General features: G+C 47.1%; 10 protein-coding genes across 10 annotated transcripts; 7 read left to right on the top strand and 3 right to left on the bottom strand.

The window, feature by feature from the left end:
* Positions 1-79: 79 nt before the first annotated feature.
* On the top strand, positions 80-725 carry BGW36DRAFT_355805 (putative ubiquitin conjugating enzyme; the record flags this gene model as incomplete). Its single annotated transcript, XM_046213690.1, has 3 exons — positions 80-186; positions 241-573; positions 620-725. 3 exons carry the CDS (start codon positions 80-82, stop codon positions 723-725), a joined length of 546 nt encoding a protein of 181 aa, XP_046075028.1.
* Positions 726-1266: 541 nt separating this feature from the next.
* BGW36DRAFT_290002 (S-adenosyl-L-methionine-dependent methyltransferase) lies at positions 1267-2329 on the top strand (the record flags this gene model as incomplete). The annotated part of the gene is made up of 3 exons (XM_046210721.1): positions 1267-1632; positions 1689-1788; positions 1851-2329. The coding sequence occupies 3 exons, from the start codon at positions 1267-1269 to the stop codon at positions 2327-2329; spliced, it is 945 nt and encodes a 314-aa protein (XP_046075027.1).
* A 183-nt stretch (positions 2330-2512) lies between these two features.
* On the bottom strand, positions 2513-4989 carry BGW36DRAFT_445258 (H+/nucleoside cotransporter; the record flags this gene model as incomplete). The annotated part of the gene is made up of 3 exons (XM_046221666.1): positions 4141-4989; positions 2828-4100; positions 2513-2779 (listed from the first exon to the last, which is right to left on the bottom strand). Exons 1-3 carry the CDS (start codon positions 4491-4493, stop codon positions 2513-2515), a joined length of 1893 nt encoding a protein of 630 aa, XP_046075026.1. The 5' UTR covers positions 4494-4989.
* A 181-nt stretch (positions 4990-5170) lies between these two features.
* On the top strand, positions 5171-5984 carry BGW36DRAFT_102165 (uncharacterized protein). Its single transcript, XM_046209171.1, has 3 exons — positions 5171-5240; positions 5289-5310; positions 5444-5984. Exons 1-3 carry the CDS (start codon positions 5230-5232, stop codon positions 5795-5797), a joined length of 387 nt encoding a protein of 128 aa, XP_046075025.1. The 5' UTR covers positions 5171-5229; the 3' UTR covers positions 5798-5984.
* Positions 5985-6098: 114 nt separating this feature from the next.
* Positions 6099-6848, bottom strand: BGW36DRAFT_355802 (uncharacterized protein; the record flags this gene model as incomplete). The annotated part of the gene is made up of 4 exons (XM_046213689.1): positions 6099-6112; positions 6160-6208; positions 6382-6558; positions 6618-6848. The coding sequence occupies 4 exons, from the start codon at positions 6846-6848 to the stop codon at positions 6099-6101; spliced, it is 471 nt and encodes a 156-aa protein (XP_046075024.1).
* A 1755-nt stretch (positions 6849-8603) lies between these two features.
* Positions 8604-9687, top strand: BGW36DRAFT_445254 (uncharacterized protein; the record flags this gene model as incomplete). Its single annotated transcript, XM_046221665.1, has 2 exons — positions 8604-8811; positions 8877-9687. The coding sequence occupies exons 1-2, from the start codon at positions 8714-8716 to the stop codon at positions 9685-9687; spliced, it is 909 nt and encodes a 302-aa protein (XP_046075023.1). The 5' UTR covers positions 8604-8713.
* Positions 9688-10395: 708 nt separating this feature from the next.
* BGW36DRAFT_394481 (Alpha/Beta hydrolase protein) lies at positions 10396-11630 on the bottom strand (the record flags this gene model as incomplete). The annotated part of the gene is made up of 7 exons (XM_046217918.1): positions 10396-10520; positions 10545-10590; positions 10665-10691; positions 10810-11180; positions 11238-11277; positions 11358-11428; positions 11615-11630. 7 exons carry the CDS (start codon positions 11628-11630, stop codon positions 10396-10398), a joined length of 696 nt encoding a protein of 231 aa, XP_046075022.1.
* A 1667-nt stretch (positions 11631-13297) lies between these two features.
* Positions 13298-14644, top strand: BGW36DRAFT_394480 (secretory lipase-domain-containing protein; the record flags this gene model as incomplete). The annotated part of the gene is made up of 1 exon (XM_046217917.1): positions 13298-14644. One exon carries the CDS (start codon positions 13298-13300, stop codon positions 14642-14644), a length of 1347 nt encoding a protein of 448 aa, XP_046075021.1.
* Positions 14645-15512: 868 nt separating this feature from the next.
* Positions 15513-17281, top strand: BGW36DRAFT_423947 (putative CECR1 family adenosine deaminase; the record flags this gene model as incomplete). Its single annotated transcript, XM_046219901.1, has 2 exons — positions 15513-15642; positions 15705-17281. The coding sequence occupies 2 exons, from the start codon at positions 15513-15515 to the stop codon at positions 17279-17281; spliced, it is 1707 nt and encodes a 568-aa protein (XP_046075020.1).
* Positions 17282-17899: 618 nt separating this feature from the next.
* Positions 17900-24487, top strand: BGW36DRAFT_394478 (putative autophagy regulatory protein Atg2; the record flags this gene model as incomplete). Its single annotated transcript, XM_046217916.1, has 4 exons — positions 17900-18061; positions 18122-23416; positions 23474-24418; positions 24470-24487. The coding sequence occupies 4 exons, from the start codon at positions 17900-17902 to the stop codon at positions 24485-24487; spliced, it is 6420 nt and encodes a 2139-aa protein (XP_046075019.1).

The following is a 24487-nucleotide window of genomic DNA, read 5'->3' as shown; positions in this document are numbered from 1 at the left end:
AGACCAGCTCCAGATCGACTAATTACTCGACCTTTAAATCGATCTTCGATTTGATTCCCTCTCTTTTCTCTTTGAAAATATGGACTACACTATGGAAGACACTCAGAACGCCGCCCCTCAGGCGCACGAGGCCTCTAAGCTAGGTGCCTCTGCTCCTCGCACCGACACCCAGAGTGTCACCAAACGGTTCGTCTGCCGAGAGTTTTTAGAAGACCAGCATTAATTATTCTCCTGCTATAGCTTGCAGTCAGAGCTCGTCCAGCTCATGCTTTCTCCGTCCCCCGGCATCTCCGCTTTCCCCAATGCTGATGGCAACCTGCTCTCATGGACAGCAACCATCGACGGACCGACGGAAACGCCTTACGAGAATTTGACATTCAAGCTCTCCTTTGCCTTTCCTAACAACTATCCATACGCTCCCCCGACTGTTCTTTTTAAGACGCCTATCTACCATCCCAACGTCGACTTCTCCGGCCGCATTTGTTTGGATATTTTGAAGGACAAGTGGAGTGCCGTATACAACGTGCAGAGCGTTCTACTGAGCTTGCAGAGCCTTCTCGGCGAGCCCAATAAGTCAGTATGGTTTTTCCCAAAATCTACTTAAACTAACGATTTACAGTGCGAGTCCGTTGAACGGCCAGGCCGCAGAGTTCTGGGACAGCAACCCCGAAGAATTCAAGCGCCAGGTTCTCGCAAGACATCGCGACATTGAAGACGATGAGTAGTAGTTCGTTGTTTCATGTTTCAGCATGATGAGAACGGCGTGGATCGGTCAAGTCAGTTTGCATATATTGGCGCGGCGTTTTGCTTGATTTCACTTTCTCTCCTTCTCAAGCTTATACTTTATTTGAGGTCGGTCTTTCATGCCGTTGAGGCATAGTATTATGATACCTACTTTATTTGTTTGGAGCATTGGAGTGAGCAGTTTGGTCAGTCCAATGACAGCATTTCAGTTATGATTTTATCAATTGATGAATCAATAAACTTTTAGAATTCATTATTCTGTTAAAATTGGTTTGGGGGCCGAAAGTGATATGATTATAAACCCACTATGCTATGGCGGATAGAATGAGTCATCTCAGCATTAATCTTACTAGCTAATCTCAATGTTTGAAACATTGCACCAATTGCTTGGGTTTCGTCTGATGATCCGAATAACTACTATCTTCCTGTTGAACTGCCTGTACCATCAAGCATTAAATTTGTGGATCACAACCGGCAACCCTGAAATATATCAAATTTGGATATCCATTTATTGACCATAAAATGCCCCTCTCAGACCCTACATTCACCTCATACACCCCTTCCCAAGCCCAAACCTACGCCCAACTGCGCCCCTCATACTCCAGCGCCCTCTACGAAACCCTGCTCACCCACCACACCTCCACAGGCGGCCATCTCGACGTCGTCGCCGACGTCGGCTGCGGTCCTGGCAATGCCACCCGCGACCTCGCCGCCTCATTCGACCACGCCATTGGCCTCGACCCGAGCATAGAAATGATCAATTCAGCACGGCAACTAAGCGCCAATACGCGGACGGGCCGAGACGTGGTGTACGCAGTCTCGCCGGCCGAGGAGTGTGCCAGCGCTATCCCCTACCCCGGGGTTGATCTACTCACTGCTGCCATGGCGGTTTGTCTCTTCCGATCTTTTCCATCTTCTATATATATGCTGAGCAAAGTCTACAGGCACATTGGTTTTCCATGCCCGAGTTCTGGGCCGATGCAGCGAAGGCGGTGAAACCAGGGGGAACAGTGGCACTATGGACCAAGGCGTCATTGTACTGCCGTGAGTCATGAAATACTCCTCATCAAAGTATTTGTTTAATCATGTACTCATAAGATATACAGACCCCTCAACCCCCAACGCAGCAGCGGTCCAGAGAGCACTGTTCCGGCTAGAGCGCGAGGTTCTCGCTCCCTATGAGCTCCCGCCCAACCGGCTCTCGCGTGACATGTACGACAATCTGATTCTGCCATGGCAGACAGGCGATTCAGCGCTTTCGGCGGCGTTCCCAGAATCAGACTTTGTACGGCGAGAATGGGACCGCGACGGGATTCTCAGCGACGGTAAGGAGTTTTTCGGGAAGAGCACAGCCGACGACCCTGATGCAGGGAAAACGATGTTGAGTAGTCTGGAGAAGGGGCTGGATACGGCGAGTATGGTGACAAGGTGGAGAGAAGCGCATCCGGAGCTTGTAGGGACAGAGAGGGATTGTGTGAGGGAGACGATGGAGGAGGTGAGAAGGGTTATGGGCGTTGCAAAGGAGGAGGATGTGGCGATAAAAGTTGGTGGTGGGACGGTGTTGCTGTTGTTTAAGAGGAGATAGTTTTCCCGTTGATATGCATACATGTACATATCAAAAAGTGCACATGTGCAGCTTGGGCATTTGCGCAGATAGGATAAGTTGTGATATTAGTTTCCAACTAGACCTGTTACTTCAGCTGCTTGAGAATAGAATTCAAGGTAACTTGAGTGTAATTCAGCTAGACTACTCCAAGATTATAACGAACTACATGGACTCATCAATGATAACCAATCCAGCGATACTGGCACTAGTAAAAGTGCTAAGTGCACCGGTTATCAGCGCAGAAAGCGCCACACGGGAAATGTCACCGCTGCGCCCCGGTGCGATTTGAGCAAGCACGCCGATCTGGTTACCCAGAGAGCCAATGTTGGCAAACCCGCAAAGAGCGTATGTGACAATGAGACGAGAGCGAGAAGTGAGATTAGCGTAGTCGGGCTCGGTTACAAGAGCGTGGTAGGCGACGAATTCGTTCTGGAGTTGTTAGCATTTTCTCTTCTGTAAACTAATAATGAAACTCACCGAAATAATTTTCAACCCAATAAGCTGGGCAACACGGTAAATGTCATCGCCCTCGCGCGAAACACCAAGGAAGAATGCAATTGGGTAGCAGATATATCCCAGGATCATTTGCAAAGTAAGGCCATCCCCATTGATGTTGAGATAATGACCCCACCATGTAAGTAGGCCATTCACTAGGCCAATCAACGAAATAATGCAAAGAAGAGTGGCGCCAATCATTCCTGCGATTTTCAAGCCTAGCCAGGCACCATTTGCAAAAGCTTCGAGTGCGTTAGCGGCACGGTGTTCGTCGTCGTCGGGAACAACGACACGGCCGGATGTCAGCGTTTCCTCGGTTTCTGGCCAACGCATTTTGGATACGGCGAGAGATGCAGGGATACTCATGACACAGGATGAGACCAGTGCTTGAGGGTTCACACCCATTTTGATGTAAGCAATCAACACACTACCCGCAATGGTTGCAAATCCAGAACACATGACCTGGTGAAGCTCTGCTTCGGTCAAATGAGCTACGAACGGACGAATTAACATGGCCGACTCTCCCTGACCGATAAATGGAGAAGCAGCAGCGACGACAGCTTCAGCACCGGAAACATGCATGGCCCAGAAGAAGAAGACGGCGAATTTGCCAATGAACCATTGCAAGATACCAAAGTGATAGAGCAGTTGTACAAGCGAGACGAAGAAGATGATGGCTGGAATGACAGTGACCAGAAACCAGTTCTTGATCAGATCAGGAAGGGGAGTAGCCGTCAGGAATTCCACGCCCTGGGTGGCAAATCCTAACAAATCGGTGGCCAGGCCGGAAATGAAATTGAAAATGTCGTATCCAGCCTTCGTGCGAAGAACGAACAAGGCCACAATGAACTGTACCAGCATTCCAACGATCACTGCTTGCCAATTGATCTTCTTGCGGTCTCTCGAGGTTATCCACAACGTGAATATGAGCAGTCCCAGGCCAACAAGACTGACAACACGGTCGACTCGGGTATTTTGTGGTGTTTCGGGCGAGGCAAATGAGCCCACAAGAATCACAGCAACAACCAGTAGACCGGCACTAGGGTATCTCAATTTTTTAGGAATCAGAGGAACAAGTGGTGTTGCGGTGTGGTCCCATGTCCAGCGCATTGGCACGGTGACAATTGTAATCGGCACGTAGAAAAACAGAATACGGAGTGTTATGGCGAGGTACAGTAGAAACGGAATTAACCAGCCAATATCGTAACGATGAAGGATGAGGCCTGCAATCCACCAGCTGCCAGTATATGAGCCGCTGACAAGGGAAGGAATACTTTTAGACTGGACATACTAACCCAGTAAACAAAAGCCAAATCACAGCATGCAACACATGGCGCCATTGCTTGATCATCCGCCGTTGCCATGGTCGTTTGGCACGGCCTTCACCCAAATCCTCGAGGTCGCTCACGTCGGTGTTCTTGTTGTCAGGGTAAGAGTGGTCGAGCGGACTTGGGTCGGGGATGATGGATTTCTCAGCCGTCGTGCCAAGACTGTAGACGACCTCATCCTCACGACCTTTCTCGGCAAAGGCCGTGTGGTGATGATGCGCGTGGTGGTGCTCATTAGCCGGATTGAGAGCCGGATCTCGCACAGCGTCATGCTGGTTCTCTCCGGTCGCAGCCGGGTGATCATTCTCTGCGACAGTCATGGTTGAGCACGATTGACCAGTGTTGAAAAAAAGGTCTTAGTAGGACAGATCCACCATCGCTGGAGAAGTCCACACCTCGCGGCCAGCCGAGCAGGAACTCGCCCTTTAATAAGTACAGGCTGTCAAACGCACGGAGGCAGCCAGTCCTACGTCGAAAATCCTGATGCGACCCCAGAAAAGCTTGCTTGAAGCAGCAAGTGCACCGAACGACGAATATTGGTCTAGAAGGAGAAACAATTCGGACCAAGTGGGACAGGTTTCCGCTGATAAGAGGGCCGCGCAGAAAATAGACTGGCCAATAAGTGCACAGTGTTTGCTTGCCAAGCAGAATCGTGATGTCGCACAGGACGCCTATCACTTGGCCTGTCTGTCTCTCCCTCAAGCGGTGGACTAATAATTAGTAGTGAGACCGTGAGACGGAGAATCCTTTATCAAACAACAGCGCCGCAACTGCAAGTGCAAGTGCAAATGCGACGCTGCGCACGAGACCGTTCCCATCCATTGGCTGATCGACGCGGCAGGCGCGACCAACCTTTGGCGCTACGCTCAGTCGGGAAGGCAGTGGCTGCGCGCCTTCCCTCTCCGCACAAACGCCTCTGCCAGTCACGTGCCAGGGCTCGGCGATCTCCGAAGTTTCTTTTTTTCTTCTTTTTCTTTTCCCTTTGAACTGATACATGTAGATACTCGCTTGGCAAACTGTCAGATACTATCGAGGCTACTGATACGGCATTCGTCCATGACTCCATTGTTCGTGTGATGCTCATGTGGGCTAGCCTAACTTACCGAGACTCTTAGGGTTAATCTGCATCGCCTATCAGTAACGTCCTCCCCACTGCCGATACTTGGCTGTCGCGTGCCCCGCTTCAACTCCCAACAGCCCATCTCATCTATTCATTCGTTATATCTGTATCAGTGTATCTACTCTCGACTGACTGGCTTAATCCAACAAGATTGCTTTGATATCGCTTCCCCCTCTTTCAGCTGCCGAGTTGACAATGCGAGAAAGCGCTTCAACCTATTGTAGGGGGGGATATATTATTTTCAGTCTCAAGTTGCGCCATTCCAGCCTCCAGTTTATATGCCACAGGCATCTTAATTATTCATGCTTCTTGCATATTACGTATGTACAGAATGAATGCCTTGTTATGAGATCAGTTATGGTTTATATTGCAGTTTTATATTGTGGGTTTATACTGAAGACTGATTGGTTGGATCGGTCGACTATTGTTGCCGTTCTCGTTCATAGCTCTCCACTTGCCTGCTTTGACGAGGCTTCCAGATTAACCCCTTCACTATGTAGATAATCTATTTGAAGATTCTCACTGTCTTTCTGTTTTCGATGTTACAATGGTTCTTCTTTCTTTCTCCTGTTATCGAAGCCAGACCCAATCCTTCCGCCGACTCTTGCAACCTCCCTACCTCTCTTTGTCGAAATGTACCTATCCTTGGAGCTCAACGACGAACGGAGAAGCCGGGACTGCCCCTCTGTGGTGAAGAGAAGGCTAAGCACAATCTGGCGCTTCTCTTGACATGACAGTAAGACCTCAATAAACTGTTGACACCAGTTCTCATGATCTCCCCATTCGAGATCATTAGGCTCATCAATTACACAAATGAGCCTGTGGGACATTCGGTGCAGCAGAGCCCCCAGCACGCGCAGACTTACCTCCCATCTCTATGTCCAACTCCTCGTCGTCATCGTTAAACTGCAATAGCTGGCAAATAAAGTTGTACACTAGGCCAATCAATCCCATTTGCTCGCTCGTCATCATATGTCGCAATTCCTTACAACGGGGCCTCCGGCAGAAATGTGAGATTATGGGCATCTCTGCCTGCCAGCTTGCGACGACCGTTGCCAACGCTATAGCTCTTGCACTTCACATAATACCATCTCGTATTCGCTGGACACCCACAACGTGCCAGACCGGGTATCATTGGTCATCCAGTCATTCAACCTGGATACTACTTCATCTTCGACGACCCAGGAGCGACACGACTTGAGCAATCCTGGACCTTCATCGCCGATGACAAATGGTCGTAAGGATTCCTCGTGTGCCCGGGCTTGCTTGCGCATCATTCACGTCTTTACTGTGGGAGAGTACGTTGAATGGTGGCTATACCTACGCTAGCCGTACTATAGGGCTCGCTGGCTCGACTCTGTGATGAAAATCTACCTAGTGTCTCCTGCAGCAATACCATCACGAGATAGCCGGGTATGGATGATTTCTTTGCGGAGGGCTCACGCTGTTGACGAAGTTCCGCAGACACACATTGAGCAGCCGAGGCGATATGACTCTGACGATAAAGTTCTCCGATATGCTTCTCTATTTCCGTTTGGGCTCCCTCAAATGCCATTTTGATATTTTAATTAAAGCTCCCAAAGAAATGCCTCGTTTTGGACTGAATGTACCATTCTATGCGTTACGGCAAAGATCAAACGGCCCGAATCGAATAAAGAGACCATCAAGGCGATTGTGCAAACTTACAGCGGTGGAGCTGGACAGTCTGAGCATTTCCGCGCTGATTTTATTTATAGCAAAGGCGATGGCTAGATCTTCCTCTCTTGCATGGACCTCCAGGTACTGGGAAAACTCTCACCGCGGGTATGTATTGGAAATCTCTATCACAGCCGAATTTGGAAGACTAATCCCTAGGTTTAGAATCGGTCGCAGAGTATACGATACGACCGCTACTTAGCATTACAGCAGCAGATTTCGGTCACGAACCAGTTGCGCTTGAAAAAAAACCTTCTCAGGTTCTTCAAGAACGCCACTAACTGGGACGCCATCGTTCTTCTCGACCAAGCTGATGTCTATCTGGAAAGACGCTCATCCAACGACCTCCCACGCAACAGTATTGTATATAGTAATTATGCACTAGAACTAATGATGAATCTATGTTACTGATCTAATCAGTCTTTTTACGTACGCTGGAATACTTCCAGGGAATTCTGCTCCTGACCACCAACGGGGTAGGCCACTTTCACCTTCATGTCCCGAACCCATGTATCCATCGGGTATGAGCCTCTGGACGATGAGGCGAGAGAACAAATCTGGGACAATCTATTTTCCAAACTCAAGAACGAGCACAAAAATGGCGGACGAAAGACTAACTACGATTACGATTCAAAGCGTTACATTAAGAAGAGTCTCAAAATCAATATCATGCTACTATTTTAGTATTAACAGTTTCAACTATTATTACAATAGTCCTGATGATTCATACGATCCCTGTCTCTTGTTAGCAGAATAGCCCATAGTGATCTCTGATCTGTTTGACGAAATATTGCCCACTTTGACGGATTATGAGATGCCTCTAGCAACCTTAACTATATGAGTGAGTAGTAGCTGGGATTCAGCATTCTCAATATTCTCGTCTTTTGGTGCAGCGGCTGAGTGTCGCAAATATTCTAATGAATAAAACTGCTTTGGGTCAGGTTCTTTCGCGTGTGGTCACTTGCGATATGCTGGCCCACTCGACTTCTTTGATCAGCTAAGATCAAAATGCGGGATTTCAGACATCCCACATAATTATTAGATGATACTGAAGGGTGGGTTGGTAGCACAAAAATACAATATGACGAAATTTGTGGTGGTTCAGGGTAATATTGCAATAATAATTAATTAGAGCGGCAAAACCCGTACATACATGCTATAAATGCTATTTTACTCTCTTCAGTACAGTAGAAATAAAAGTGGGGTCGACCTTTACGTACATCAATTGGTGCAGGAGAGAGATTCATTTTTTTCTTGTTTTCTTTTCCTTTCTTTTCTTTTTCAACTATCTGCAGGTTGAGGGCTCAGCTGAGGCACCAATAATTCCCTTCTGCCCTATTTCAAGCCGCGTCCACGACAGCACACTTGCTGTGGCCCCCAGGTTCTGTAAGGGATCTGCAATCAGCCCCATGTGCGATCTGGCTCAAACTAGCTAGATCACATTTATACCCCCACTAAATGTACAGATACCTCGCTTTGTCGAATGGAAAGACGACGCACTGGCATGCTGGGTGATGGTTCGAGCGCTCACGATTCGTGCATCAATCAAACTTCCCTTCATGTCAGTGGAAACACGCTAGGGATAAAGGTGTCATGGGTGGGGGCTGGACCCTGTATAAAGAACCATGACCTCCTTTGGTAGTATTTAAACAGTCCGTTAAGATCACAGTCTATCGAGAGCAACAGTCAGGAAGAAAGGCTACCTCCCCTGATGACAGAGACACCATGGCGGTTCACAACATCACCGTGCCCTATGTCTCCACCGACAAATTCGACTGGTCTTTTGCGCGGACTGGGCCCCTTCCCTGGAACCAGACCATCTGGTATGTGTCTGCCCTGTGAAGATTGATATGTTATTTCTGTGCCATACTCCTAACCCATGCCAAAGGTCCCTTCTTGCCGTCTTTACAGCGCTTCCGCTCTGGATGACCCTTGAACTTACCGTCTGGATCTTCTATACCTTCCGCCGATACTCGGGACTCTACTTCTGGAGTGTCCTGGTCACCACCTGGGGTGTCACTCTCCATGCGATTGGATTTGTTCTCAAGGACTGCGTTCCGCAATGCCCATGGATCCTCAGCACCATCCTGGCCGAAATCGGCTGGATCGGGATGGTCACTGGCTTTTCGGTGGTTCTGTACTCGCGCCTGAACCTGGTTAGCTTTGTGATGCAGAATCGCTTCATTTTGCCTCTTGCCCTGGCTATGATCATCATTGACGCCTTCCTCTTCCACATCCCAACAGTCGTTTTCCAGTTCGGCCTGTCCAATGCACCCACGCACGCCAAGTTCCTGCCGTTCATGAACGTGATTGAGCGCATTCAGATTATTGGCTTTTCGGCCCAGGAGATCATTCTCAGTACTATTTATATCTATGGCACGCTGAAAATGGTCCAGGAGTCGTTCAACAAGCGAGTCCGCATCACCATTGCATACCTGATCCTCATCCAAGTCATCGCCATTTTGTGTGATGTCCTGGTCATTGCCTTGGACTATGCGCAGTACTTTACGCTCAAAGCCGTCATCCACTCTTTTGTCTATGCGTTGAAGCTGCAGCTTGAATTCGTTATCCTGAACGAGTTCCGCGAGGTAGTGGCAAAGAGCGCACCTCGGGGGCTGAACGCGTTCTCTGATCAAGACTTGACGGTCCATATTCCTGCGATTAAGACCGCCACCTCGGACAGCAGCCACAGCTCGTGACCATTAGCGTAACGGTCGGATTTGGTGATTAGCTTAGTATATATCCTAGGCGAGGGGTCGGTTTATGAATCATCATCATCATCGACCGTACCGCAACTAGCGGTGAGTGTCGTAAATAGATTCCAGACGAGGATCAGTGTTCTCAGTGAAGCTTAACGAAATGCTATGGCTCGCTGAAAAGCAGACGTCAAGCCAAAGTTTTTCATGGATAGCCAGTTATACTGTGTGTTCGGGAACTCAGTTCAGCCAGACCTGACTAGGAAGCGAGCCAACCTGACCTTTCCTCTAATACGATATTATTGAAGTAAAATGACTGCAAAACTGAAGCTAAAGAGGAAAGAGAAAAGGAACCACTGTGGCGATCGCTCTGGTAGAGTAATTACAAATTAGTTTGTATAACAAATAGTGCACATATCCAGCCACGTGCCCTAACCCCGCAGCTCGTCACAGTTGTTTATAAATCATCTAAAGGATATTAACTTCTGAAAGACCTTTCACTAAATCAAATCACAATCAAAACCAATGGCTTTGATCGAAGTAATAGCGTACAAACCTTTTCCCACCTTTTCGTCACCATTATTTGCCAACTTTGTGCTAATATCCAGCAACAACCGTCTCGGGGAAGTGACTCGTGTTAAATTCAAACATCAATAACTGTCCAGAACATTTCAACTGCTCCAAAGAAAGACCTCATCCTGTGGGACCTTGTCACCGCCCCTTGTCCTCCGAACATTCAATGAATCGTCTCGAGACTGGGTCACATCCCGCCATCATTTCGAGAACGTCAAAACTAGAAACGTGCTCAGGTGTAACGCCATACATACCGTTCCCAGCTCAGCAGCCCATATCGCGCTCACCATTGCATTGTAAGGTGCTGAGTGGGGTTCCATAACTGTAATATTCCTATAACATAATAAACCTGGGTATTAATATCAACCAGCCGGTTATCATACGAAGAATAAAAGGTATTTACTTACATTTCCATAGTAGGCGAAGTTGAAGGGCTGACGTACATATTCTAGAGAGACACGTCGTTAGTTGTAGTCGTGCAAGATCAAATAAGCCTTTTTTATTCCATTTATTTTCCTTTAAAGGTAGAGCATAGACCAAAATATTACTTACTGGCACGCTATCCAAGGCATTGTTACCCCAATTAAGAGTTCCATGTTGAGAAGACCCGAAGTTTGCAAATGCTTGGTTTCCTATGGGAAACGCAGCTAATGCATTACTTGTGATTGACTTATTCGGAAAGTTCTGGCTTAGAGATATATAAGGCATGTAGGTAAGCGCACCACCAAGTGAATGTCCGGTTGACTCCTGAGTATAGTCTGGATATATCTCAACCAGTTTTTTGACTTCCGTGATAATCTCGTCATGCACGGCCGACCAAGGGATGTTAATGCCAGCCATAATCATCACCCCGGAAGGAAAGTCCACTCCAGATAGCTTTGGAACAACCAAGGCAGTATCGAGGTCGTTGGAGAAGTCCGTTGCTAGGAAGACCATTGGGTATAAGTAAAACATATTTTCTTCATGGAAGACATCCTTACGGGATGTAGAGCCTCTCACCACAACAGATATTCTCTTTTTCTCTTCCGAATACCCTATATAGCCATTCCTGTAATGTCGGTGTTTGATGCTTGCGCAATGAGAGGGGATGATAGATATACCTGAGTGTCTGTGACAAGCTCATTTATTTCCTTGGTGATAGTAATGTCAAACGCAGAACCAGTGCAAACCGCTGTAAGCGGCAGAAGAAAGTAGAGCGTCTCGTTGAAGCTCGGGAAAGACAGTGTCATCTAGTGGTTCATAAGCTCATGTATGAAAATATGTGATAGGGGGCCTCTCAGACCAGATGTGGATCGCATATTATGCATTGGAATCGCAGATACGGATAGAATGAAAGAAATAATGGCAATGGCCATACTTTTGCTAGGAACCATGGTCGCTAAAAAACGATTGAACTGAAAGAAAATTGGGTCAAGGAATGATAAATTGAATCCAATGATGTTTTTGATTTTTCACTGCTTCTGCAATCGCTACCTGACATTGATGTCGCTAACAATATATACATGTTATGCATACTATATCAATTGATGTAGATCGTACGTACGTATGTGTGGACCCGACCACACCCCAAAATTGAATGGCCCAGAGGACATCTGTTTCAAATTTTTAGATAAGGCTCTCAGACTTCTAAATGACGACTGTTAGAGTCGTTTCAATCTCAGATTTATGATCTTTGGGCATAGAGATATAGAAATGTGGGCCTGATCAGCGTGCAAAGTCGGATTCCATTCTGGCGGCTTATGGGGTTTGGCCAGCACGTGAAAAATAATAAAAAGATCAAGGTTTCGGAAAAACTACCGAGGCTATCGCAGTGGGATGTTTTTAAAACATTCGAATTACACGTTAGTTTTGCTATCCAACAGCAATGTTAACCTGCACCACGGCAAGGCAGTGAATCCGATTCCTGATCCTTGAGCGAATGTATAAGTAGGCACTACGGATGTATACATGTAATTAGATAGATAGTCTTCTACACAGTTATGGACAGAATTGGAAGGAGGTTCCGGGTGACGGACAGTAATGAACTCCTGATATTAGGCTGAAACCCGAGTTTGCGGAGAAAGATCGTCCCGATGAAGATTATCTATAGAATTCGCCAATCAAATATGAAAAATTCACGACGTTGCTTAGTGCTTGGTAAGCGTTGGACGAATCACATGCTAATAATTTCCTGTCCCTCCCGTTTGGCTCGGTGACTTTCTTCCTGTTCTTTGCGTAAGTTTTCATTGGCTGCTATACTATACTAATCTCGTGGTAGATTTAGAGGATCAGGAGGATGTGGGGCCAGGTGTCAATAGATACAGGGGCATTTTTTATAGCAATGAAATTAGTGCTTATGCAGACCCAAACTAATCTGGCACTAGGCCAAAATACTCATAATAAAACTGCTATACCGAGTGACCTTTCATTTTTCGGCTTAGTCTTCTTTATTAGTATTGACGGTAAGATGCGCCTTTTTAGTGCTATATGAGAACTTTTGCAATACCACTGTCAATATCCATCATGCCGAGAATTCACGGCACATTTTTTTACCACCTGACCAAAAAAAGTCTCCTCAATGGTTTGAAATTATTCATTGATCAAATGGCCCCATTTTTAATTTGTCACCTTCCAATGATAGAAATCCTTACATAGTGTCCAAGCAGAAATTGTCTATGTTCAGCGATGAACATGAGAAATAAGCTTCTACATGGAGGTTCACACCGCCAAATGACATGACAAGTTTGAATCGCCTCGGCAGGAGGATTCAAATCCACGCCACTCGTATTAAGCCATCTAAACTCAATTTTAATCCGGTGCGGTTTCATAATGACTTTACCCCAATATGCATGCCGGAGGATCCCCCGGATACAACTGAATTTCCATATGTGGAATGGAGAGTTATTTTTTTCGGACGCCGTTGACAGAAGGCTGGATGACATACGGGGTAAGAAGATACGGGGTAATTTCTTACCTGCACGTGTCACGAGGGGCATATTCTCCATAGACATACATAAATTGGCCTAATACTTCATCCAAAACTGTCACTCAGGTATCAAAAATGGCAAAGTCCAATATGTTCTTTTTTCAGCTTCTGGCTTTCCTCATTCCTCTCATATGGGCCATGCCCACTGCAAGGAATGGACCTGTTCCACCAAGTCAAGATCCATTCTATCAGCCTCCACCTGGATATGAGAGCACAGCACCGGGAACTATCTTGCGATACCGTAACCCACCCTTTCCTATTGCAGCCCTTGGTTTTGCGAGGTCAAACCTTGAATCAGCGTACCAGGTCTTGTATCGAACAAGTGATAGTTTTGGAAACCCGATTGCAACTGTGTCAACTATTCTGATCCCACACAACGCCGACTTTAGCAAGCTTCACTCTTATCAAGTTGCTCAAGATGCTGCAAGTCCCAACTGTTCGCCCTCCTTCGCTCTTCTACAACAGTCAGATGCTGAGAAGTCGCTCTCCCTACTCATGCCCCAGCTAGAGTATTTATTTATTACCACTGCTCTTGATAAGGGATGGGTTGTGACTGTCCCTGATCACCTTGGCCCCAAAGCTGCGTTCTTAGCCAACACGCTATCTGGACATGCTGTTTTGGACAACATTCGTGCAGCATTAGCATCCGGTAATTTTACTCATATTTTGCCAAATGCCCAAATCACGATGTGGGGATATTCTGGAGGAAGTCTGGCTACTGGATTTGCAGCAGAACTTCAGCCTACTTATGCTCCCGATCTCAAGATTGCGGGAGCAGCACTTGGTGGTACGGTACCCAAGATCCTGACTGTTATTAACACAGTCAATAAGGGATTATTCACTGGATTGATTCCTGCCGGAATCTTGGGTCTTGCAAATGAATATCCTGCTGCGCAAGACATTATAAGTGAGAACATATTGCCGTCTAAAATGGCAGAGTTTAACAAGGCGAAGGAACTCTGCCTCGTTGGAGATCTGGGTGAATACTTCGGCCACGATATCTATAACTACACCAAGGATCCAAACGTCTTTACCAGCCCCACCGCAAATGCTCTATTAGACCCGAACTCCATGGGCCAGAACATTCCAAAGATCCCTCTTTTGATTTACAAATCCATTGGCGATGAAGTCAGCCCTATTGCAGATAGTGATGAGCTTGTTACTAAGTACTGTAGCGGTGGAGCTAGCGTGGAATACGTGCGTGATGTATTTTCCGAGCATGTAACCATGGAGATTAATGGGTCACCTGATGCATTCCTCTGGCTTATCGATCGGATGGAGGGCAAGCCTGCTCAAAGAGCTTGCACGACCACTACCGTACTTACTTCTCTTGCGGATCCCAAGGCACTTGCTGTTTTCGGAGTGGAAATCATTGAGATCTTGCTTTCCTTCTTGTCTCTTCCTCTTGGGCCACCCTTCTAGTTCTTATTTGCACTATTTACAGCCTTTATAAAATTATGTTGTCTTGCACACCATACTTAGACCCCGCCACATATGATGTCTGCATTTGCGAATGGAGCTTTTTTCTTTTACTCGTCGTCGATATTTGACTTTGCATGTGGCATAGTGGTATATAAAAGTCTTTGGCAAGAAGCGCGGAACCGTGCTTTAATGATTGTATATAACCTAAGTTTTGGATCATTGTACTCTGGCATAGCTCGGAGGGACCGATGAAAGGAAAAACTAGTCAAGTGCCTTGTTCAAGTGGAAGTGGAATAGAATCTATGTGGTGGCAAAGGAGGGAAGTGATAGTAATCAAAAAAAGCTTGAGAGACAGGTTAGACGGAATTAACAACATTTCGAACCAGGATAACTGTTTGGGACAATGATTGTCAGCCAATAAGTACCAAATCAATTACCCTCACTAATGAAGGGGATCCCCTTTTGGTGTAGTGGTTTTTCGGCCAACAATATTGAACTTTTACAGTGCGAATGAGAATCGATTCGCACTAGCACCATATAGGCATAGCGTTCTAGCTTTATAATAACGCCAGCCTATATTATTGATAATATTAACTTGGGACGTACTTGTGTAAGTGAAAACAATATAATTCTTATTAATAGAATTATTATTAATTGTAAAATAAAAAATTATTATCTGCACATTAGTAGTGTTTCACTCCTCGGCTGGAGTCGGCGTTCGCTCAACTTTATTATGCATACCGCAGATCTCCCTTCTTTTGCAACTTAACTCATTCGCGGAACCACCAATTCATGATCGTTGTTTTTTCCTTTCTTTGCCAAGAACGCCATCTGCTGGAAAATTTGAACTTCTAATTAAATAATTACCATGACTCCTTCAGATAAGGATATCGAATGGGAGTTGGAAGAGGGCATTCCGCAATTCGAAGATCCGTTCATCCAAAAGTACCTCAACGGCCGCGAAGCATTAATCGAGCAAGAACATAAGAAGAGGCATGGTGAGTTTACCGCCACCTGTTATATTTAGATTTAGAATATCTGGCTAAGTCCTCGAAAATAGACGCCACCTTTTACAAATCAATGTCTACGGTTGCGCAGGAAGCGTGTCACATTGTGTCCGTCATTCGAAATAAGGAACTGAGTCAAGTCTGGACCAAAGGTGAGGACTGGCCAGACGATGAACTCCTCTACCCCGGAGTGATGTTCACCGTCGCCCGAAAGCGCATGGAGCAGACCAAGTTATGGAAAATCGTCGAGCGTATGCCCAAAGGTTCGCTTTTGCACGCTCACCTCGATGCCATGTTTGACCTTGATTTTCTTATTGATCAAGCATTTGAGACCCCGGGAATTCACATGTCTGCCCCTGCACCGTTATTAACAAAGCAGGATTTTGAGATAGCCCCCTTCAGCTTCCAGTATTCATCGACGCCTTCGGATGACAAAGAATCTATCTGGGCCAAGGAGTATCAGGCCTCGTCTCTCATTAATATACAGGGGGCAGCGGCGACATTTCCGAACGGCGGAGAAGATGGGTTTCGAAAATGGCTTAAAGGAAGAATGATGCTTTCTGCCGAGCATTCTTATTACCACCACCATGGAGTGAATGCAATATGGGAGATCTTTCAACGCACATTCCCGATCATAGGCAGTATATTATTTTACGAACCGATCTTCCGATCGTGTCTACGGCGTATGTTGGGTGAGTTGGCTAGAGATGGGATTCGATATGTCGACTTTAGAACAGCATTTGTCTTTGAATATCGCCAACAAGGAGTCGATACTCCCGAGAAGGATTACATTGAGTTTTTCCGCGTCTTCAAGGACGAGATTGAGAAATTCAAAGCTACGGAAGAAGGAAGTCGCTTTTACGGGGCACGCATGATATGGACTACTCTTCGATTTTTTCCCAACAAAGAAATCATCGAGAATATGAAGCAGTGCATAATCGCCAAGCAAGCATATCCTGACATGATCTGTGGGTTCGACGTTGTCGGTCAAGAAGACAAAGGACGGCCGCTTGCAGACCTGATACCCGTTCTTTTTTGGTTCCGCAAGGTATGTGCCGAAGAAGCGGTCGAGATCCCTTTTTTCTTCCACGCAGGTGAATGTCTCGGCGATGGCGACGAAACCGATGAGAATTTGTACGACGCGATTCTTTTGGGAACGCGTCGTATCGGCCACGGGTATTCTCTATTCAAGCATCCGCTCCTGATCGATTTAGTTAAAGAAAAGAAAATACTTATCGAATGCTGTCCTATCTCTAACGAAATCCTGCGGCTGTCCAGTACCATTAAACACCATTCCCTGCCAGCACTGTTATCCCGAGGTGTCTCTGTATCGCTCAACAACGACGATCCAGCTGTGCTTGGAACTGGGAAGAACGGCCTCACGCATGACTTTTGGCAGGTGCTTCAGGGATTAGAGAATATGGGGTTGTCGGGGCTGGCCACCATGGCGGAGAACTCGGTTCGCTGGAGTTGTTTCGAGGATCAAAAGGCGACGGAGTGGCAGGCTGATATACGGAGCGGCATCATGGGCAGTGGAATGAAGGCGAAGCGTCTGCAGGAATGGTACGAGGATTTCGAGAAGTTTTGCCAGTGGGTGGTGCTGGAGTTTGCGGACGAAGTGGAGGATTAGCATAGGGTTATATGACGTCACAGCCACAGCACAACAGTGTAACAGAAACCATCCTAGCATGAATAATGAATAAACATCACCAGAGGGAGGCCGTGCAAAGCCGGGCCTGATCAGATCAGGCCAGACAAAGTCAGTACAGTCGGGGTGCTGAGGGCCATCACCAGGTATAGTCGGTCGTGTTGTCGCCCCGCCTTGCGCTGCAGGTGACGCTTGTGGTTTAGCACTGGGCTTGGCGGCCCAAATAGCCACAGCGTGTTGCCGCTTGCCGCGGTGGATGACGGCTTTTATAGTATTTCTCTCCCGAATATTCTCTGCATTCTGTCCATTCCCTTCAAATAATAAAATCAGCGGGATCGTACCGGGCTTCTTGAGGAGGGGCTGTTGTTGATGCCGTCTATATCAGTAGCTTATCGGCTATCGGCTTCTCCACTTCTTTCTCCGTCCTCGAATCTCAAATCACCTCAACCAGGCTAGCGATTACTGCACTCATCGACTCGTTTCACTGCCCATAACGCTTCGTCTCTACCTCTTGCACGCAGAACACACGCGACCTGGATCCCTCGATGCTGAAATAATACAACCTCCTGGAGCCCCATTCGGCTCTGGCCAGTGGCGACGATGAGCTTCCTCCTACCCTGGTTCGTCCAGAAGCGAATACTGCGGTATGCACTGTCCCGCTTCGACCTGCTGGACATAGACACCTTGGATCTCGAGAGCCTGGGTGTTCGATGGGGGCAGAGAAGCACTTTCCAGTTGAGCGATATAAGCTTAAAGACGGAGGTATACTTTATCGTCCCATTTGTTATGGAGTACAGCTTCTAATTATTTCTCTGCCATTAGAAACTAGCATCGTTCCTCCGATTACCCGCAACATGTCAAATTCTGAAGGCGCAGCTATCCTTGTTGCGTATAATAATACCTGCCGATCTCTATAGCAGTGGCATCATCGTTGAGATTGAGGGCATCGATATTCATATTCGGCTCCTGTCCGACGATGCCCCCGAGGCTAGTCGAGACAAAACCCAGACATCCGATAAGAGGCCTGCTGAAGACCATGTCCTCCCGACAACAGACGACTTAGCGGAATCCTTCCTCAAGACGGAACCCAAGGGGGAGAGGGAAGAACTAGAGGCAGCTATTTCATCACAGTCTCAATACCTACAACAATCCACCTCCTCACTCAGTGATGACGGCGAAGTCGGTCTGGGAAACGAAGGGGTGTCGCTCCCGAGCTTCATCTCTGACTTTCTCAAAGGAATCAAGGACCGAGTGCAGAACAAGGTTACCGGCATCAACTTTCGCGTCGACATGGACTTTCCACAGGATGGGCCGGTGAAACGAATGCCGGAAACTAAACCAGACCAAGTCACTGCCCTCCTGGTAGTTAAAGAGGCATTACTCGTTGGGAATGCGTCTAGCTCTACTGACGAGGCTAGAGATTTGGCGGGAAAACCACGTGGGATGACGCTCACCCTAGACACTATACAAGCCATGCTTGTGTCTGACCCGGTGGTTTTCTCCAATTATTCACGATTCGCAGCACCTCCTTCATCTCCATCGACAACACATTCGAAATTAGGCCGTGAATCAACCAGGACAAGATTGTCACGCGAGTCTCAGCCTCCATCTGTGTCGAGCTCTACACCGGACTTATCCCAGTCTGTCGTTTGGGATCACCCTTATCCCAGTGAGCGGTCGCCAGTTGCACACAGCAGGCATTTGGCTAGGTCCACACATACACTAGATGGTCGATTTTCAGATGCTGGAAGCGAAGCGGAATATGATTCACATCCATATCCAATGGACCAGTCGGTCTCTAGGAGTCGTTATGATGATGTTGATGAAGGGGTTCTTGATAATCCTGATTACCTGGATGAGGTTTTTCATTCTCAATATTTAGAGGATATCGAAGATTCTGGAATACTACCCCCTCGATCACTTGAAGGCGCAGGCACTCCCCGCGCACGAAGTCCTCGACTTGAATCGTCACAAGTGGTGGAAACATGGCACGATTTCGATCAACCTCAATTATCAATTGGGCAGTCGGCTCACAACCTGATGGCCCACGATTTCAATGATGATATGCCACTAGACACATCTCAAGCCGCTACACCGCCTGCGAAGAGCGCAGATACCTCGCAATATGCTGCCTCATTTGAGGCTCTTAGACCTGCTTATGATGACGTCGATAATGATAGTGACGATCATAATTCTCCTTTGAGCAACAGCAGTTCACCGTCCGATTCGCCAGTTGAAGATCTATCCGAATCTAAATTGTTTACCCATGAAGAGGCCTCAAGCATGTATATGAGTGCCCTGAGTTATAACTCCCAGGACTATAGTCCTGCAATGCCCGGTGCCTGGAATTCGACAAGTCTAATGGCGGACTCGACATCGCGCGCTCCTCGATCCCAGGATGTAGCCGCATCAGAAACAGTCCAAACCGCCGATACAGACGTCTCCACGCCGAAGCTTACTGCCCAACAAGGGCCATCGCATTCACTTCATCAAGAAAAGGAAACATTAGATGCTGGCTTAAAAGAATCGTTGCCCTCGATTCAAAGTGATCGACCACGGTCTCCCTCCGAGGCAACTACTGAAGATCCCGAGGTCGCCCGTAAAGTCCTGGAAATAAATAAGATAATGGTATGGATACCTGAGAGCAGCGTCAACAAGGAGCCGGAAGAGCATACACCACAACGAAATCGGCAGCACGGTCTTGATATGAGGTCATTTTCGGGTAACCTGTCCAGCTCTACAATGGGCGATAGTCTCGGAGCTTCAAAACTAACCCTGTCTACACGAAACGGAGACTCTATATACTCCTCGGTTGCTTTTGACAGGGCGGAACAGACCTCACAGACCTCTCCAGGAAACCCACATGATGAGAATGCCGATATTAAGCAATCTCCGACTGCCGTGTCTGTTGATATTGGCGATGCAATTATTTCAGTTGACATAGCATCGGGGTGGTTGCTGGCTAAAGCTGGCCAGAAGATGGTGTCAGTTGTCGAGCGGATCTCGTCTGAATCTTCGTCCACAACCAAAAAGTCAAGTCCCACGGCACCAGGCCCTCGCCGTTTCAACTTCAATATTCACACATGCTCGATAAAATTCTTGCAACACTTGACCGGTATTCCCTATCACAGACAGAACGTATCGCCATATTCTGAAATCTCTCCTGTCGAGCACGTCATCTTGAGGGTATTAGTAAAAGACGCAAAATCAAGTGTCGTGATTGTGAAAGATAGGACGGATTTTCATTTCCAGCTTGCCAAGTTTGTTCTTGGGGACGCATCTGAGGAATTTATTTCATTCAACGAAGATCTGAAAATGAGGGATTCTGTAAGGGATGTTTTGGCCCTGAGCCATCGCGATATTTCGCTGTTGGTAACCAAATCTTCTACATCTGCACGAATTGATTTGACGACGTTGCCACTTCATTTAAACCTCAATATTCAACGTCTAGAAGAAATCCTTGGTTGGTTTGGAGGCCTGAGTACTATTCTGGAACTCGGAAGCTCAATAGCGTCTGTTTCAACGGTTAGAGGAGAAAAGCCGGAAGCGCCTGCAAAGCCATCCCCTGGTGTTCGGTTTGCGGACACCCCGTCCTCTGAGACTTCTTCGGCCTCTTCCCCATCCTTGACGTCTGTCCCTTGGAAGGTGAATTCTAGACTAGGAGGCATTGTTGTTGATCTAGTGGGCGAGGCTTGTGCTCTTGAGCTAAGAACTACTGCGGTGAAAGTTGTTAGCAGGTTTGAGGGCATTGGCATCCAAATTGACAAGGGTGACTTGAGTGGGCCATATCTTATCGGTCATGTGGACGATGCTCCGGCAAACGTCGCCTTGGAAAATATTCGAATTGAATATGTCTTTTCGCCAAAGGAAGTTGACCTGGATAGGTTGCTGTCTCTCTTAACGCCATCTCAAGATAAATACGAGGAGGATGACGATATAATGTTGGATACCTTGTTACGGCAAAGGCGACAAGGAGCTGTACTTCGAGTTACAGTAGCGACCCTGAAACTCTTTATTTCAAATATTCAGGGCTTACATCCTCTGTCTTCCCTCCCAAATGAGATTGCAAAACTATCAAATGTCACGAAATATCTTCCTGAGGATGATCGACCGGGAATCATGACGTTAGCATTGATTCGCGAATTGAAAAGTCACGTTTGTATTGGTGGTAAAGTAGGAGATATGAAACTGGTGTCGCAAAACATTGAAGCAGCGCATATCAGCCTTCCCTCCCTTGTGGCCGGCCAGGTGAAGCGGCTATCACTCACGAGAAATGAAACGGAGGAGCTTATTGGGGAAGCATTGGAACTACCTGCAGCTACTGGTCCGACGCGATCTCACTTGCCTATGATTATGACTCGCTTTATTGCTGACGAAATGGAACCGACAATTAAAGTCAAACTGCACAACCTCAGGGTGGAATATATAGTATCTGTAGTTATGACATTTCTGGGCCTTGGAGATGGTGCCACATCAGAAGACTTGGCTGTCAATTTGGCTAATTCAGTTGCAAATTTGACTGAGTTGCAAAGTTCCCTACACCGGCCGGCATCTCCTACGGCTTCTGTTATATATAAACCTGACAGAAAACCTTACAAGTTCTCTGTATCTTTGAGAGACTGTGTTTTGGGCCTCAACCCTCGAGAAATGCCGTCCAAAGGCCTTCTCATCTTCACATATGCAAGGTTCAGGGGAACTCTTCAAGAAGAAACGACGTCCGAAGTCAGCTTTGAAATCAAAAAGGCAACCCTGATGATTATAGATGACGTTCAAAACATCGATATTGTGGATACTTCACACCAGCGCAGTATATCTGCAGGCCAAAGCGAGCAAGTGCAGGGCTTTACAGACAAAGGTTTTGTTGCAGTATCGTTTATCTCGTCTGCCATGGTTTCGGTGAAGATGGCACAACAGTCAAGTGACGGCAACAGATCAGTGGATGTAGACGTGAGAGATGACCTACTTATCATGGAAACATGTGCGGATTCCACTCAAACCTTGATCAGTCTTCTAAATGGCTTGTCACCCCCGACGCCGCCAAGTAGAGTGCTAAAATATCGGACTGAGGTTATGCCCATACAAGATATGCTCGCATCCTTTACTGGCGATGCATTCGCCACTGATGAAGTGACAGATGCTGAGCATATTTCCGAGCTAGAAACAGAGGATGAACTTAAAGGCGCCCTTGACGATGAGATTGAATATGTGAGTGAATTTTACGAGGAAAGGCCTAACCCAGAAGAAGCAATGAGCGCAAGCATGATGGGCATGACAAACGACATTGCCCGGCCTTCTAATCTATTGGATAGCTTCCATTCGGAATACAACGTGGCGTCTAGCGTGTCGGATCTCGAATTTCGAGACGATCATTTTGCCAAAGAATCAACTGTCGGCGGGACAGCACATCGATGGGACTCCGCTCATAATACATACGGACTGGCTAACGAAGTCAAAATACATGGCAGCCCACTGAGAGTTAGAGTACGTGATGTACACTTCATTTGGAACTTATTTGATGGTTACGACTGGCAACGGACAAGAGATACTATTTCGAAAGCCGTCAAAGATGTTGAAATGAAGGCTACGGAGCGACGTGCAAAGAAAGGGGGCCGTATATCTGAAGACGATGATGAAGAATCTGTTATTGGTGACTTCCTTTTCAACTCGATTTACATTGGCATCCCCGCGAACAAGGACCCACGTGAGCTTTCTAGAGCAATCAACCACGACATCGATGACTTGGCTAGCGAGACTGGGAGCTACACTACTTCAACAACCGTCACGGGACTGACAGCGCGTCAAAATAGACCTCCTTCAGCCCGGGGCAAGAAATTGCGGCTTTCACGTAGCAGACACCATAAGATGACGTTTGAATTGAAGGGCATCTCAACTGATGTGGTTGTTTTCCCTCCTGACGTGGGCGAAACCCAAAGCTCAATAGATGTGCGGGTGAATGATCTTGAGATTTTTGATCATATTCCTACTTCTACTTGGAAAAAGTTTGCTACATATATGTACGATGCAGGGGAGCGAGAGAGCGGAACTAGCATGGTACACCTGGAAATTTTGAATGTGAAACCCGTGGCAGAGTTGGCCGCGTCCGAGATCGTCCTAAAAGTGAGTATCCGATGAATTACTTTATAAATTTGTTACGAGATATCTAACATTCTCTAGGCCACCATTCTACCTCTTCGCCTTCACGTTGACCAAGACGCTTTGGAATTTTTGAGTCGATTCTTTGAGTTCAAAGATGAATCAGCGCCGTCCCCAACTGCTCCTAATGATGCACCGTTCCTGCAGCGAGTAGAAGTCAACGCTATACCTGTCAAACTAGACTTTAAACCCAAGCGAGTCGACTACGCTGGGCTGCGGTCTGGCCGAACAACAGAATTTATGAACTTTTTCGTCCTGGATGAAGCTGACATGGTTATGCGACGCGTCATCATATACGGTGTGTCCGGATTCGACAAGCTTGGTCAAACGCTTAATGATATATGGATGCCCGATATTAAGCGGAACCAACTGCCCGGCGTGCTGGCTGGGCTTGCTCCTATTCGGTCCTTAGTCAATGTTGGAAGTGGCTTCAAAGACTTAGTCGTCGTACCAATGCGCGAATACAAAAAGGATGGAAGAATTGTGCGCAGCATTCAGAAGGGTGCATTTTCCTTTGCAAAGACTACAACAAACGAGCTTGTCAAGCTTGGAGCGAAGCTGGCTATTGGAACTCAAACCGTTCTTCAAAGCGCGGAAGACTTCCTCAACGCACCAAACACCGCACAGTCAACCCACCATCACGTTGAAGGGGACGACGATTCTACAGACGAAGATGAAAGGAAGCATATTTCGCACTATGCTGACCAGCCTGTTGGTGTGGTTCAAGGTCTTCGAGGCGCGTTCAGCAGCCTAGAGCGGGACTTGCTTACGGCACGAGACGCCATTGTCGCCGTACCTGGAGAGGTTATGGAAAGTGGCAGTGCTGCCGGGGCTGCAAAGGCTGTCTGGCGACGTGCACCGACAGTAATCCTGCGACCTGCTATTGGTGCTACGCGAGCTGTTGGACAGACGCTGCTAGGCGCGGGAAATACCTTGGATCCAACAAATCGGCGAAGAATCGAAGATGTAAGCTTTCCCATCTGTGTTTTTATCATATGACTAACGAGATCTTTCCAGAAATATAAACGACATTAG

Source organism: Talaromyces proteolyticus, assembly GCF_021365285.1.
Source record: "Talaromyces proteolyticus strain PMI_201 chromosome Unknown BGW36scaffold_3, whole genome shotgun sequence".
NCBI classification, from domain to species: domain Eukaryota; kingdom Fungi; phylum Ascomycota; class Eurotiomycetes; order Eurotiales; family Trichocomaceae; genus Talaromyces; species Talaromyces proteolyticus.
Note: the sequence above shows the minus strand (reverse complement) of the source record. Positions and strands in the feature narration are given on the sequence as shown.

Bases quoted from the DNA above. Each gene is read 5' to 3' on its own strand.
- BGW36DRAFT_102165 (XM_046209171.1), top strand. The intron at 5,311-5,443 runs GTAACGTCCTCC...TAATCCAACAAG, and splicing joins TTAATCTGCATCGCCTATCA to ATTGCTTTGATATCGCTTCC.